Source organism: Humulus lupulus, chromosome 5 (genome assembly GCF_963169125.1).
Source record: "Humulus lupulus chromosome 5, drHumLupu1.1, whole genome shotgun sequence".
In the NCBI taxonomy this organism is placed as follows: domain Eukaryota; kingdom Viridiplantae; phylum Streptophyta; class Magnoliopsida; order Rosales; family Cannabaceae; genus Humulus; species Humulus lupulus.
In genome coordinates this window covers 237,266,284-237,282,887 of record NC_084797.1, presented here as the reverse complement: position 1 = coordinate 237,282,887, position 16,604 = coordinate 237,266,284, and the positions used below count along the sequence as shown (strand labels likewise).

Below are 16,604 nucleotides of genomic sequence, written 5' to 3'. Positions count from 1 at the left end.
TTAAACATTTAATAAAAAACTTTTGAAGACTGTCTCCTTCCTCATATGTCTCACCTAAACTGAAGATTTGAAAAACACGTAACCAGACCAGAACACAAATCTTTTTCTTTATCCTCTTGAATGGTTAATTACTCCAAAGGCTTTACTAGCCCATACCACTTACTTGTTTGTCTTAGTTGTCTTGTCCAGTAAGAGTAAGACACAAAGAAGCTGAAGAAAAATCATAATTCGAATGAAAAAAAGCTTTTCAAGTTTTAAGAAATTGTTTGGTGATTTATCTATATTAGACTTCCCTCAGGCATTTTTAAGTTTTTTTTTTGTAACTACCTAACCTCGTTTTATGAGGTCTTTTGAATACATTGACATGTTTATTAAAAAAACAAATCATGGTGGGATGATAAACGAACCCAAGTGTTGGAAGGCGATTTGACGTGGTCATGCGTTTTGATTTTATTTTATATCATTTGGTGGAGGGAAAAGAGAGATGAGACGACTCTAAAATTTATATTGAAGACAAAATAGAAAATAAAAGATAGAAGCTCAATCTCTACAACAATAGCTATCTTTTTGTTAGAACAACTCCAGTAATGGTGTTTACCCGTTAGTTGCTTAACATATTCAAATCATCTTAAAATATAATTTTTTATTTTCTCTTTCATTCACGTCACTTTTGGCAACTATTTTATAAAAATGCTCCAATACTAAGCCACCCAAAAAGTTGTCAACTATGACTTCACACATTATTATTTAATATATAATTTTGTTATTATAAATATTGTCACACCAAATTTTTTAAATTCATATATTAATATAAATAAATATTACATAAAATTTAAATTAGACAAAATTTAAAAGAGCTTATAAAATGACATAATCATAATTAATCAATCTAACATAATTAAAAAAAATGCTAATTAAAAATTTAGATTTTGGGTATTAGTATTTAGAAAATTTTGTGAATCCATTAGTAAGAAAAGAAATTTTGTGATATTGATAATTTAGAAGAAAAATATATAAAATGGTGTGAAAATTGAATGAAATAGATAAGTATTTATAGTATTTTTTTTAATATATTGATAATAATATAAACAGTAATAATTTATACCATTTTTTATACCAACTGTAATAATTTACTATATATAATATATATATGTATAATTTAAAAAAAAAAAAAGTGGGAACAACTGCTTGCTACTCTTTACTCCAATGTTAAGCCATCAATTAATTTTATAGCCTGTCAGAGAATAACTGGTTTGACCTTGGAACTACTCTTAGTGAAGTTTGTCAGATCTACGTCATAATCATGGTGGTGAGCTCGTCGTCGTACTGTGGAAGCAGACGATGGAGGTGAGCACATTGGATGGGTTCAATCGAAGGGAGGTTACGATTGCTCCACAGCCACTCCAATCCTTACAATTGCAGCTGCTCTTCCATTTCAAGGTGCAAGTGTTAATTATCTTCTAAAAAAATCCTTCAAAATAGGGATGTCGATCAATCCCTAATCCTAAATCTTATTGTTTAAGTATTTTCGACAAAAAAGAAGAAGAAATAAAATAACCCCATTAATTCTACATAAAATAAATAACTTTATGTGCCACACCCCAGGATATAATGTCTGCCTCTCAATATGTCAACCAATAAACTTTCAGAATTTAGGGGGACTTACTCTACGTTTTATATGATTTAAGTTTTGTCTTTTAAATTTTTTTATGTTAGGTTAAAGATTTTGGGAAATTCTAGAGTGTACTCATGTTTTTGGGATTATCGGTACACCTTTTTCTATTTTCGGTACTGGAATGATTTTCAGTGTAATTTTTTTATAATCATGTATATTATAGTTATTTAAAATATCTGTAAACTTTTAAGAAATTCCGAATAATTTATAATATGGAAAATATGGTTCAGACATGTTATATTTCACGCGCATAAGAAAAATCAGTCACGTGTGCAACAAACTATTTGAACATTATTTTCGGTATTATAAACTTATTAGAATTTTCTAAAAATTTACATGATGCTCTAAATAATTATAATATATACGGTTATAAAAAAAATTCGCCGAAAATCATCCCGGTATCAAAAGGCAAGGAATGCACCAATATGCCTATTTTTAGGGGGTGCACCCTAGAAGCACCAAAGGGTTTATTTATATTTTAAATTATTTTTTATTTTTTATTTTTTTAAATTGAATTTTAATTATGTTTATTTAATTTTTTTAATATTTAAATATTAAAAATAAATTATCTAGACTAAAACTGTGAGTGTTTTACTCTATATTACAAAATACATCATCAACACATTATTTTTTATAATTTACCTCAAACTTTTACATCATATCATACATTAACTTCTCTGTTTTTTCTATACATCATTTAAATATTATATTTTTTAAAAATATTTTATTTATTTTAAGAAATAAAATAATTAAATATAATAATATCACACTTATATATATACAAAAATTTATAAAATAATAAAAAAAATATTTATAGCTTGTAAAAAAAAAATATGTAAGTTTACATTTACTATTTTACAAAATTTTCTTGACATTTTATCTGGTGTCTTGTTTGGGTGACCCTTAACGGTCAGACAATACAATTGCTAAAAAAAAGTGGGAGAAAAGTATTTTAGTGGTAAAAAAGAAAATGAATTAAGTATTTAACTGAGAGGGCGGGTTTCACTACAAAAAGACACTAGGCCGTTGGGCGGAATTCAAACGCGCTTTTTCTGTAAATGCTATTACTTTTTTGTTTTTTTATCTGTGCAATCATTACCCATGTGATTCACGTTTCATTTTACAGAATTCACCACCAAAAGAAAAAAAGAAATTGCAGCTTTGTGAGCTAGATCTGTGGTTTCATTGCCGTATCCTCCATCTTCAACGCTTAGTCCAATTAGTTTTCCAATTTCGAAGTAGTGCTTCAAGCTTGTAACTCACAGTCACACACTTCAATTAAGGTAATTAATGCTAATTTTATTTTCATCATTTTTACACAAATTTCTCATAGCTACGATCTATATATTGCAAGGACAGAGACATCTGAATTATTCTTTTGTCAGTTCTATTTTAAGATTATCAGCATTATTTCGTCTAATATTATTAGATCTTTCATTTTACTTTTGTCAGTTCATTTTAAATGTCCATATATTTCAAAGACAAGAGCTTTAGGTTGAAACATCACGACAAGTCAAGGGAATCATTTCTTTTTTTAAATAAACATATTAAAAAATAATAGCGTGCATGTCTTTTGATTTTTTTTTTCGTGTGTTTTAGTTGTTCTATTTTCAGGTATAGAATTATTTTTAATTGATTTTTAGAATCATGATAAGGCTTGTTCGACAATTTTTTGTTTTGTATTATTCTAAATATAAAAATAAAAATAATAATTTATTTATTTTAAAAATAGAAAGTTGCTTCAATAACAAGAAGTTTAAAAATAAAAAGATAAAATATATGCTCATCAAGACTTCAACATCTCAAATCCCATAAATTCCGACAAGTCATTGTCAACAACTAAGGCTAGCGGCAACAAAATTGAAATCAAGGATGATGATGGTGCGAGAGATCTATAGTATACGGAGAAAGAGATTAAAAGTGAGCTAGAAGAGCAAAATGCTAGCCATTTGGTGGATTCTCATATCTTTTGATTCTTGCAAATTTCTTTGATGGTCGGCTGATATCTCTACAAATTTCTTCAATGGCCTGAAGAAAAAAATTTAAAATAATAAAAAACATAAATAATCTCATCGAAGTAGAGTGCCTATCATCAATAGAGCCGCCCAATCTGCATCAGTAAAGCCATTGATGAAGAGATTGTGAGATGTCTTGAAACATAACCCGTAGTGTGTAGTGCCAGCCAAGTATATCAGTACTTTTTTGCATGCATTCCAATGATCAGTAGTAGGGGCCTTCAAAAATTGACTCAACTTATTTATAGAGAAGGCAATATCTGGTCTTGTTCATGTCAGATATAGGAGAGCACTAATGACACTTTTGTAAAGGGATGGATATGCAAGAGGAGCACCTTGATCAAGAGACAACTGTGATATTGTACACATGGGAGTAGGGATTGGCTTTGCATCAGACATGTTAGTTTTGTCTAGAAGATCTCTTGTGTATTTTCTCTGAGTTAGATAAAGGCTAGACTCATTTCTGAAAACTTCGAAACCCAAGAAGTAGTTGATTGGCCCAAGTACTTTAAGAGCATACTGAAGGTGAAGATCAGTGATCAACCGATGGACCATTGCTCTATCTTCTCATGTGATGAGAATATCATCGACATAGACTAGGAGAAGAATGAGTTTACCTTTCTTTCTTGTGAAAAACAAAGAAGTATCTGATTTTGAGTTGGTGAAGCCCCATTGCAGCAAGGAACTTTTCAGCTTGTCAAACCAAGCTCTAGGTTCTTGTTTTAAGCCATACAAGGCTTTATTCAACTTGCAGACATGTTGAGGAAAATCTGAGTTGTGAAATCCCTGAGGTTGGTACATGTACATAGTTTCTTGAAGCTGTCCATTAAGGAAAGCATTGTTAACATCAATTTGTTGTATATCCCAATTGTAGGCAACATCAATGGTGAATATGACTCTGATAGTCTAAGGCTTCACTACAGGACTGTATGTTTCGAAGAAGTATATCCTCGGAGTCTGTTCAAAACCTTTTGCTACCAAGCGTTCTTTGTAGCGTTCCACAGATCCATCTGTTCTATATTTAACTCGAAATATCCATTTTTTGTTGACAATAGGCATGTTTGGAGATGGAGGAACAAGAGTCCACGTTTTGTTGTTCATTAATGCAGCATACTCATCCTTCATTGCTTGTGTCCAAAGAGGGTCTTTCAAAGCTTGCTTCACTGTCTTTGGTTCCAAAGATAAACTCTTGTGTAAAGTTATAAGAGCCTTAGGCTTAAAGATACTAGATTTTGATCTGGTGGTCATTGTATGTTGGTTTTTGGGGGGAGGTACGGGTAGACTAGAAAGTGAGTCTGGTATAGGTAGAAAGGCTTTAGTTCGGTCTATGTCTGGTTGTTGGGGTAGTAGGTCTGACATAGGAGGTGAGGGAGGAGATGATTGAAGTATTTGGTCATTTGTGGGTAGGACAGTAGGCTCAGATAGGTGAGGGTCAGGTCTGATTGGGATAGAAGTGGTACTTGGGGCTGGTGGTGAGCTGTTTTGTTGTGTTGGAGTGATAAGGACAGGTGACACAGCTGGTATAGGGACATTGGGAAGAGGAAAAGTAGTGTGAGTATATGTATTAGCTACTGGAGAAGGAGGTACTGAGTTTGACTCAAATAAAGACATATAAGGAAATTCCAACTCATTAAAGGTAACACTCCTAGCAATGTAGACCCTCTCATTAGGATGAAGACACCTATAACCCTATGAGCTAGGCTATATCCCAAGAATAGACATTTGGTGGTCCGAAAAGAGACTTTATGAGTGTTATATGGCAAGTCGAGGGAAACAAGAACACCCAAAAACTTTAAAAAAATTGTAATCAAGGATTTGATGAAAAAGTGGGGAAATGAATATGTTGCAAGATTCAAGCTCTCTTAGGGTTTTCAGGCAGCGTTTTTGCTCACACTGAAATCTAGGAATCAGATCCATTACAAAATGTGCCCTAACCCTATTTATAGATGAGTGGGGAAATTAAGCTACTAAATATGAGAGTTAATTACAATCATCCTCTCTTAATGAGAGTTTAATTTTAAAATAAACGACATTCTGCTAATAAATGAGTTGGTGGGCCCAATAGGAGAAATTCTAACCCACTACTTTATTGGAGAAAACATTGGGTAACTCCACGTTTTTCATGTCAGGCGGCATCGTGAGACATTTTCTTTGCCGCTTGTACGGAATCGACACCACGATTTATATGACAGTGGGTGACAGAAAGCTGCTTGTGGTACAAAATCATTGTGTTTGACACCTGTCAATCATCCTCCAGGTCTGGAGAAAACCTCTCATGTGCCTGGAGGGGAAGTTGTGATATTAGTGATGTCGCTATGAGGCTGGGAGCCTTAGGGTGTGATTGTTAGTTGATTTGGAAATGATTTTATGATTTTGAAAACTTAAAATTTGTGGGACCTACCAAAATATTTGATTGGTAAATTGTTTTTGAAAACTATATCCTAATCAGAATTATAATTTTGTATTATAATTTAGAAAACAACAATTTTGCGTTTTCTCTGTTTTGTGATTTTTTCTCCAAAAACTTAAAATAAAAATCAGGATTTGTTTGTTCTCTCTACTTCTATCATTTGTATCATTGCTTGTATTTATTTATTTATTTTTGCCAATTTTTATGACTTGAGTATGTTCCCACTAGTAATAAGGTGTTTATGGAACATTTTATGACATTTATGCACAATTAAAAAATAAGCTGTGCTGGTATTTTTATAGATGACAATGCAATATTGTTATGAATTTAATCAATAATTATTATTAAATTTTAATTTATCAATATAATTAAATTTTACTTAATTAAATCTATTGATAAATCGAAATTTAATATTATATAACCTATGTATATAAAATATAAAAAATTAAAATAATATTCAAATTCAGCTGTTCCAATCTCATATTCAGTTTCAGTTATATTTTCAAATTTAATACCAATCACAGATTCATTTTTTTAAAACTCAAAAACAGTTTACTGACAGTGAACCAATCACATTTTCAGAAACATGATTTTAGTTACTAAATTCAGATTTTCATTTTAGAATCTCATTTTTCAAAAATTCAATTTTCTAATCGCGAACCAATCAGACCCTTATCTATTGATAAGATCCTCGGGTGGTAACGTTCACCTGATGACTTAATCTTCCCTTGGTGGTGGACCATGAAGTGGGCTAGCTCTTACGTGACGTGCGCGGATCCATAAAACGACTCTAGAGAACGTTAACTACTTCCGCAGAGTTCCAATTACCTTTAATCATTGCCACATGTCACTTGATATAAACGGACAACACACATAAATTGTAGAATTTAATCATGATGAAAGAGTTATTTTGGACTTTTTTTTATCGTAAAATACTCAATTCCCTCATTTTCATCATTCACATATTAAGTTTTAGCTAAAGTATGATTTTAAGATAAAAAATTCCAATAAAAAAACTAAAAATTGTTATCAGTAAAATAAAAATTTCCACATTCTACTAGTGTTTAAAAATGCTGTCACACTTTTGCCAAAAAGAAAAAGAAAAAAAAAAACAAAATAAAAATCTGACTTTTAAGTTAAATGTACAACTGTAATGATTTGCCTTATTTTTGTTAGTATTTTTTGGGCAAGAGGTGATTAATCTTTTGAATACTTTTCTTTTTTGACCAGAAATCACACTGCCCAAATATGACATTCTAAGGTGTAAGAAGCGTTCTTACCTTGCTTGTAGTTACTGCTGAGAACCATGTCAAGTAGCAATTCTCTCGAACGAGAAATATCAGAGCATACTGAATTATTAGATGAAAATAGCAGCAATACCTCTAGTAAAGAGACATATAATGCTACCAACGATTTGCGAGTTGCTGTCACTACTTATGCCTCTGCTTTTAGATTCATTAATTACGTGAAAAAAAGGAGCTACGAAGAAATTGTGTGTTCTTCCAATGACACTGTCGTTGATTTTGGAAAGTTTGGGATTAGTAAAGAGGCTCTCAACAAACTCATTGAAGACAAAGATCGTGCCCGTCTTGAAGATTTAGGAGGTGTTGATGGTATAGCTAGAGCTCTCAGAAGTGATTTACTCAATGGAATTCATGACGTGGAAGAAGACATTGCTCTTAGACGTGAAGTTTTCTGTGTTAACACTCCTGAGAATCCACCTAGAAAAACTTTCCTCCAATTTTTGTGGCGAGCCTTGCTAAAATTCAAAATCCTTATTCTCATAATTTGTGGCTCAGCCTCTCTTGGTTTAGGAATTAAAGTAGACGGGCCGAAAGAAGGTTCGAAAGAGGGTGCAAGTATAATGGTCGGAGTTTTTGTGGCTGTTATATTTATTGCCATTAGCGATTATTGGCATGGCAAAGTATTCCAGAAGTTACTAGAGGATGGTTATAAAATTATTATTGAAGTTGTGAGAGGTGGAAGTCGCCAGAAAATTGCAGTAGCTGACATTGTAGTTGGAGATGTTGTTCGTTTAAGTTATGGGGATAAAGTTCCAGCCAATGGATTGTTAATAGAGCAGCCTTCTTTAAAATTAGAGGGCCGCAGAACTAACTGCTCCAAAGAAGATAAGGGTGACCCTGTGGAGTTGGATGTGATAAATAATGACATCTTTATGTTTTCTGGCACTAAAGTAGTTGATGGTTCTGCTTGGATGCTTGTTACTTCAGTTGGCATGAATGCAAGGCGGAAACAAAAAGAAAATATCATCCACCACAAATCGACAGAAACACCATCTTTAGAAGCTGGACTCGAAGGTCTGGATTCAGCAACAGATTGGATTGGTTATATATTGACTATTGTAGGTTTTATATTTGCTGTTTCCGGAGGTTTATCCTTTACAACCACGGACGAGAACGGACTCGAAAAACAAGCGACCGGTATGGCCCAAGCAAATCAAATAGTGGGCATTGTGGTGACATTAATAACATCTGCAGTGAATATTACAGATCCTTTGCGACTCACACTGACACTTACTCGTGCTTATGCAATGAAGAAATTGAAGGCTCGAAATGTAATGGTGCGTAAGCTCTCTGCTTTAGAGACTATGAGCTTTGTCGACACTATTTGTATTAACAAAACAACAATTAATCAGATGAAGGTCACAGAGTTTTTGCTAGGCAACGATTTCATGGTTCAAGATATGTACTCATCAATTACTCTGGAAGTTAGAAGACTATTACAAGAAGGAATTGCTCTTAATATTCTCTCAATCAGTCCAATAGAAAAAGCAATTAACTCGTGGGCTTTGGAAAATTTGGAAATGGATAGAGAGAATATAAAGACAAATTTTAACATTAATCAAATTGAGGCCTTCACTCCAGAGAAGAAAGAAAATTGGATCCTTGCAAAGAGAAAGGCAGATAATAAGACAATCCAAGTACACTTGAATGGAGCAGCACAATTAATTTTACAAGTGTGTTCTTGGTACTATGATGCTTCTGGAAATGTTAACAAAATTGATCACGATCTAAAATTGAAACTAGAGCAAAATATTCGTAGTATGGCTGCCAAAAAGCTTAAGTGCATTGCTTTTGCACATAAAGAAGTTCAAGATGATGCCAAAGCAAATGTGTTAAAAGATGATATGATCCTATTAGGAATTGTGGGTATTGAAGATCGATGTCGTCCTCAGTTGAAGAATGAGGTGAAAGATTTGCATAATGCTGGAGTAAAACTCATAATGATCACTGGTGACAATATTTGCAGTGCAAAAGATATAGCCGAACAGTGTGGAATACTTGAACATCATAGTGGAGAAGTTGTAGAAGCTGCCCAGTTTAGAAACTTCACTCTAGAAGAGAGAAAGGAGAAAGTTAATAAGATTTGTGTCATGGCAAACTCATCTCCAGAGGATAAACGCTTAATGGTTGAATGTTTGAAAGGTAATGGTAACGTGGTTGGAGTTGTTGTGCATGGTACAAATGATTCATCTGCAATGAAAGAAGCTCATATCGGAATCTACATGGGGAAAGAAGGCACTGCAATCATCGAGGAACACTCTAACATTGTCATATCAGATGGCAATTTTCCCTCTATCATTATGCTTTTGAAGTGGGGAAGATGTGTTTACTGCAACATACAAAAATTTATTCAATTCCAGCTAATTGTAAGTTTTGCTGCTCTTTTATCTAACAATGTTGGACTGGTTCTACTCCAAAAGGTCACACTATCAACTATACAACTGCTGTGGGTGGGATTGATTACCGATACACTTGCTTGTCTTGCATTTGCCAATGAAAAGCCTACAGAAGAACTCATTAAGAAGCCACCCGTGCACACCGAAGATCCCCTTGTCACCAACATCATGTTGAGAAACATCTTGCCACAAGCTTTGTTTCAAACAATTGTCCTCTTTCACATGCCAGAATCGAATGGGTATGATTATCAGGTAGGTGTTACCTTTATTTTCAATTTGTACGTGTTTTGTCAAGTCTTTAATCAGATCAACGCAAGGAAGCTAGAAACAAAGAATGTCTTTGAAAAGATTCTAGCGAACAAATTCTTTTTGGGGACTGCTGTGTTTATAATTGTACTTCAAATATTATTAGTGGAGATTCTAAAGCTCATTGCAGACACAACGAAGTTAAATTGGCTACAATGGAGTTCATGTATTGGCATTGCATTCTCAACTTTGCCAATCGGTTTGATCGTCAGGTACATTCCTGTCCCTAGAACACAAGTAATGAATTACCTCTTGGTTGGACGAATAATTGAAAGGTTCAGACTCAAAAAATTGGTTTATCTGGTAAGATGGGCATCTCTTGTTCTGCTTCCCATTCGTAGAAATCAGAATGCCACAACTGATCGCCATGGAGAATGACCTTCTCTTAATTAGACAAGCATTATTTTTGGTTGTTTCTTCTTTCTTTTGTCGAAGTTTTTGTTTTCTTGTGTCTTAGATCTCTACTCTTGGCATTTAGTGTTACTTCCAAATATATTTTGATAAACAGTGTGCTACTTTATTTGAATTTTATTTGAATTTTATTTGAATTATAGCTTTATATATAATAAATGCCTAATAGACGGAAATTTGTTGTTTTTAACGATTTATTTGTAATTTTCTGTTCATTTTAACAAATTCTACCACACTAGATATCAAAATAGAAAATGAAAGTATGCCGTCTCAGCAAAATGATGAGGATAAGAATTGATTTGAAGACCGTTATCACAGCTGGCTTGATTGTCCTTGATTATTCTTTTTTTGTACAAAATCACCCTCTCCGTAATGAGGGAATATTTGCTGTATTCATTTGCAAATCAGAACCCTTCCAGAATATTTCTTTTGTATCTATATATACTCTTGTATGCCTTTATTGTAAAGTGAGCAATTAATATCAATATTCAAAGAAGGAAAAATATATTCAGTTATACCATTTTAACTTGGTATCAAGAGCCACCGTGACTCACGTCAATGGCCAGTCTTCAAGAATCAGACGAGCAGTCCTCTGCTACTCACTCAGGTGCTGCCACCACCATCACTCCTATTCCCCCTTTCTCGCATATCCCTACTCCTTCGCTTTCTCTTCCTTTTTTAACAGCAGCAGCCACTTACTCTCTCACTCCACCTACATTAAACCAAGCTCCAGGCTTCTTTCCTTCTTCGCACCTTGCTCCTCTCTCCATAAAACTTGACCGCACCAATCATTCTTTTTGGAAATCCCAAGTTCTACATGCTGTACGTGCTCATGATCTTGACGGCTACATTCTTGGCACTAAACCATGCCCCTCACAGTTTATCGACAACACCGTTGGCGGTACCGTTCCTGGTGAAACCCGCCAAGTTAACGTTGGCTACACCATTTGGATCGCACTGATCAAGCCATACTCAGTTGGCTCTTGAACTCTATCTCCGAATCTATGTTCGGCCACATTGTCCGGTGTCAAACATTGATGGAGCTGTGGCACACTCTTGATCTCTTATTCACCACAAGCTCCAAAGCTCGTACTCTGCAACTACGATTTCAGCTACAATCTCAGAAGAAAGGGAGCCTCTCGATTCATGACTACATGCTAAAGATGCGTACCATTGCTGATAGTTTGTCTGCTGCAGGTCAATTAATCTCTGATGAGGATCTCATACTCTACATTTTAGGGGGACTTGGTCATGACTATGAAGCAGTAGTTGTGAATCTTACCTCTCGTCATGACACACTCACCTTGCAAGAGGTTCAATACATGTTACAAAGTCAGGAAATGAGATTAGAACAACTCAACACTCCCACGGATCTGTCAACCCCGACTGCCAATGTTGCTGCTCAAATACGAAAACCTCCTAACTACAATGGCGCTTCCTTATCTCACTCTTTCTCCGGCAGGGGTTACGCCAATCGGGGTCGGGGACGTGGCCGAGGGGGTCGTGGAAATGGTCGACTCATATGCCAGCTGTGCTCTCGACCTGGTCATGCTGCATCAAAATGTTACTACCGCTTTGATATCTCATTTCACACTCCACCAGGATCCTCCTCAAATCAGGGAAATACTCAGCCATTTATAAATTCAGTAGGTAATGGACGACAAGCTTTCCTCTCTTCCACTGATAACTCAACTGAAAATGCTTGGTATATAGATAGTGGAGCTTCCAATCATATTACAGCAGATGCATCCAAATTGCAGCACAAATTTGAGCCAAAAGGTATAACTCACTTGGTTATTGGTAATGGCCAAGCTCTCTCTATCTCTCAAATTGGCAGTAGCAATATTCTTGCTTCAAATTATACCAGTCATTTGCATCTCAGAAACATATTATGTGTCCCTCAAATCACCAAAAATTCACTATCAATTTCTCAACTGACCCGTGATAACTCTGTCTTTGTTGAGTTTTATGCTGACTATTGTATTATGAAGGATCTGACCACGAAGAGGGAGCTGCTTCGGGGAGTGCATAGTAATGGACTTTATCAGCTGCAGATTACTTAGTCACCTTCAAACCAGCTCTTCTCTACTCCATCAAGTCATCTTGTCTTTTCCTCAAACTTTAGTCCTGTTTCGTCCAAATCTGTTGAGTCTGTGAATACCACTACAGTCCACAGTGGTGAGTCTTTACTTGTTGAATCAAAGAATGATGTCAATTTATGGCACCTACGGCTTGGCCATCCTAATATCAATGCAATGAAAGCCATGCTTATCAATGAAAAAGTTTCCTTTAAATCCTTTAATCAGTTTTGTGATGCCTGTCACATAGGAAAATCCAAGCACAAACATTATGCACCTTCACATACCAGCACCTCTAAACCATTAGAGTTAATACACTCTGATGTTTGGGGTCCAACACCTTTTCTCTCCAATGAAGGTTTTAGATACTATGTTCACTTCATAGATGATTTTAGCAACTTCACTTGGATTTTTCCTCTCAAGCTAAAATCTGAAGTAAAAAATACATTCATAAACTTTCAAAAATTTGTTGAAAGAGAATTTGAAACCAAAATAAAGACCTTGCAATCAGATTGGGGTGGTGAGTATAGAAACCTTGATCCATTTTTACAGTCCTTAGGTGTTCATTTTCAACATCCATGCCCTCATACACACCCACAAAACGGAAAGTCCGAAAGAAAACATCGTCATATAGTAGAGATGGGACTCACTCTACTTTATCAAGCCTCACTACCTCTCAAATACTGGTGGGAAGCCTTTAGCACTGCCACCTTCCTAATAAATCACTTGTCCACACCTACCTTACAGCGCAAATCTCCCATTTAAGTTCTCTTCAAAGTCTCTCCCAATCTCTCCTTCCTAAAGGTTTTCGGTTGTGCTTGCTTCCCACACCTTCGTGCATATAATCGACACAAACTCGATTTTCGCTCCGTCAAATGTGTTTTTCTTGGCTATAGTTTACACCACAAAGGCTAAAAATGCCTTCACCCCTCTGGTCGAATTTATATCTGTCAAAGTGTTACATTCAATGAACATGAATATCCTTTTTCTTCTGGTTTTCAGTTAACTAATCCCACAGGTTCATCCTCATCAAATCCTTCTGTTGGAATTCAGTATAGTTAATGACTTCCATTCTCAACATCTAACCTCCAAGGAGAAGACTCTGTAAGTACTGTACCAGCTGATGAATCCACCTGCTCAACACTGCCAGTTGCATCTTCACCACTTCGTGACACAACTCCCATGATCAGCTCCTCCAATATTCAGCATAAAACACCAAGGTCAGTACATTCTTACCCTGCTATTCCACTTGAAATTCACTCACCAATTGACAACTATTCACCACTTCCCATATCTTCTTCCCCACCTCCTCCTCCTCCCGCCCCATCCCTTCCTTCTCATCCAATGCTTACCCGAGCCAAAGCCGGTATTTTCAAGCCCAAAGTGTTCTTAGCCTCTCTTCCTTCTGATCTTCTCCACACCACACCTGAAACAGTTCACCAAGCCTTAGCCATCCCCGCCTGGAAATATGCCATGGATGAAGAATATACTGCCTTAGTGAAAAATAAGACTTGGACTTTGGTACCTCCCTCACCTCAGAAGCATATTGTTGATAACAAATGGATTTTTCGCCTTAAATACAATTCAGATGGCTCTGTCCAACGCCACAAAGCCCGACTTGTTGCCAAGGGATTTCAACAACAACCCGGCATCGATTTCTTTGAAACTTTCAGTCCCGTTGTCAAACCTTGCACCATTCGTGTTATTTTTGCTTTAGCTGTCACCAACGGTTGGGATATTCAGCAAATTGACATCAACAATGCCTTCCTTAATGGCACTCTTGATGAGGACGTCTACATGTATCAACCTGCTGGGTACACGGATTCTCAATATCCGAATTACGTCTGCAAACTTCATCGTGCTCTCTATGGGTTGAAACAGGCACCCCGTGCCTGGTTTGATCGCCTTCGCACCACATTACTTCAACTTGGATTTCTCAACTCTGTATCTGACAACTCTCTCTTTTATTTCAATCGTGGCGATGCTCTCCTCTTTGTTCTTGTGTATGTTGACGATATTTTACTTACAGGCAATCACTCACAGCAGGTTAGCTCCATCATCTCCACCCTTAGTGGTCACTTTGCTCTCAAACAACTCGGTTCCGTCCACTACTTTCTTGGGTTTGAGACAACTAGGGGGGCGGATGGGATACACTTGTCACAAACCAAATACACAATTGATCTCCTCAATCGCACCAACATGTTAACTGCCAAACCTTGTTCTACGCCTATAAATCAAACCAGCTCACTTCGACTACAAGACAGCCCTCCATTTGAACACATAACCTTGTACCGAAGTATCATAGGTGCACTCCAATATCTCACTCTCAGCAGACCTGATATAGCTTACTCTGTCAACAAATTAAGCCAATTTCTTCAAGCTCCTACTCAAAATCACTGGCAAGCTTGCAAGAAAATATTGAGATATCTGGCAGGAACAATTGGTGAAGGAATCAAGTTTACACCTGCTCTAAATCCCACAATTGAGAGCTTTTGTGATTCAGATTGGGCAAGTTCTTTGGACGATCGAAAATCTACAACTGGATTTTGTGTTTATTTTGGAGGAAATTTAATAAATTGGAGCTCAAAGAAACAAAAATCTGTGGCCCGATCCAGCACTGAAGCTGAATACAGAGCCTTAGCTCAAGTGTGTACTGAAGTGGTTTGGCTGCAATCATTGTTCAAAGAAATTGGAGTTAACAGTAATGGACCTGCAATCATTTGGTGTGACAACTCAGGGGCTCGACAACTTGCTTCAAATCCAGTTTTTCATTCAAGAACCAAACACATCGAAATCGATGTTCATTTCATCAGAGACAAGGTTCAGAACAAAGAGGTGGAGGTCAGATATATACCTTCAAGTGAACAAACTGCTGACATATTAACCAAGTCACTATCCATTACAAGTTTTCAATATCTAAAGAGCAAGCTAGTTGTTACCCCTTCATCACAGCATAGCTTGAGGGGGCGTATCAAAATAGAAAATGAAAGTATGCCATCTCAGCAAAATGATGAGGATAAGAATTGATTTGAAGACCGTTATCACAGCTGGCTTGATTGTCCTTGATTATTCTTTTTTTTGTACAAAATCACCCTCTCTTACTGAGGGAATATTTGCTGTATTCATTTGCAAATCAGAGCCCTTCCAGAATATTCCTTTTGTATCTATATATACTCCTGTATGCCTTTATTGTAAAGTGAGCAATTAATATCAATATTCAAAGAAGGAAAAATATATTCAGTTATACCATTTTAACTCTAGATAATTAGCATCATATATGAGAATATACTTCTTCTATTACTTACTATAACAAAATCTTTTCGTTTTTATTCCTTTTATATGTACTATTTTATACCAATTTTAAAACGTAACAATTACCAAATTTGCAAACCAGTGTATTGGTTAGAATCCTTATATCACCTTAAATATACATATTGTATTGGTTAGAAGCATTATATCTCCTTAAAAAAAATGTTATTAAATTGAAATTTAGTTAGATATCACCCTTCACATAATATATTAACTCACTGCATTGAAATTTTTAAACAGATGGAAATGGATACAAAATAACTGGAAGCAACTTCTGGAACCAATGTATCTATTTATAAGGGAAATTTTACACTAAATGCATCATAATATAGTTAAATTTTTGAACATGCCATTATAAAAATTCTCCCACTAATGTGTCCCCTCTCCTATTTTGGACAAAAATTCCCTCATTAGTAAAATTTAACACTTCACACATTTCTCTCTATCTTTCTCTCATCCATCATTTTCAACCATTTTCACAGCAACCCATTGTCGAATATACTGAAATCGATGAAGAAATTAGACTGCTCGGATCTGGAAGTTTCATTTCAAGTGAAGAAATTGTCATTCTTGGCGTTTTTTAAGAGAAAAAATCATGGGTAAGTATCATTTCATTCTATCTACTTGTGAATATAAAATGTCATGGTTAGATATTAGATTCCAACTGTTCCGCTGTTGAATGTGGTATTTTTTCTGCATT

General features: G+C 35.4%; 1 protein-coding gene across 1 annotated transcript; it reads left to right on the top strand.

Annotated features, from left to right (window-relative positions):
• The first annotated feature begins 2,713 nt into the window (after window positions 1–2,713).
• On the top strand, window positions 2,714–10,707 carry LOC133778475 (calcium-transporting ATPase 12, plasma membrane-type-like). Its single transcript, XM_062218421.1, has 2 exons — window positions 2,714–2,958; window positions 7,331–10,707. The coding sequence occupies exon 2, from the start codon at window positions 7,407–7,409 to the stop codon at window positions 10,482–10,484; it is 3,078 nt and encodes a 1,025-aa protein (XP_062074405.1). The 5' UTR covers window positions 2,714–2,958; window positions 7,331–7,406; the 3' UTR covers window positions 10,485–10,707.
• The last annotated feature ends 5,897 nt before the right edge of the window (window positions 10,708–16,604 follow it).

What these genes read in the sequence shown, in the direction of transcription:
- LOC133778475 (XM_062218421.1), top strand. Translation starts at nt 7,407, where the DNA reads ATGTCAAGTAGCAATTCTCTCGAACGAGAAATATCAGAGCATACTGAA.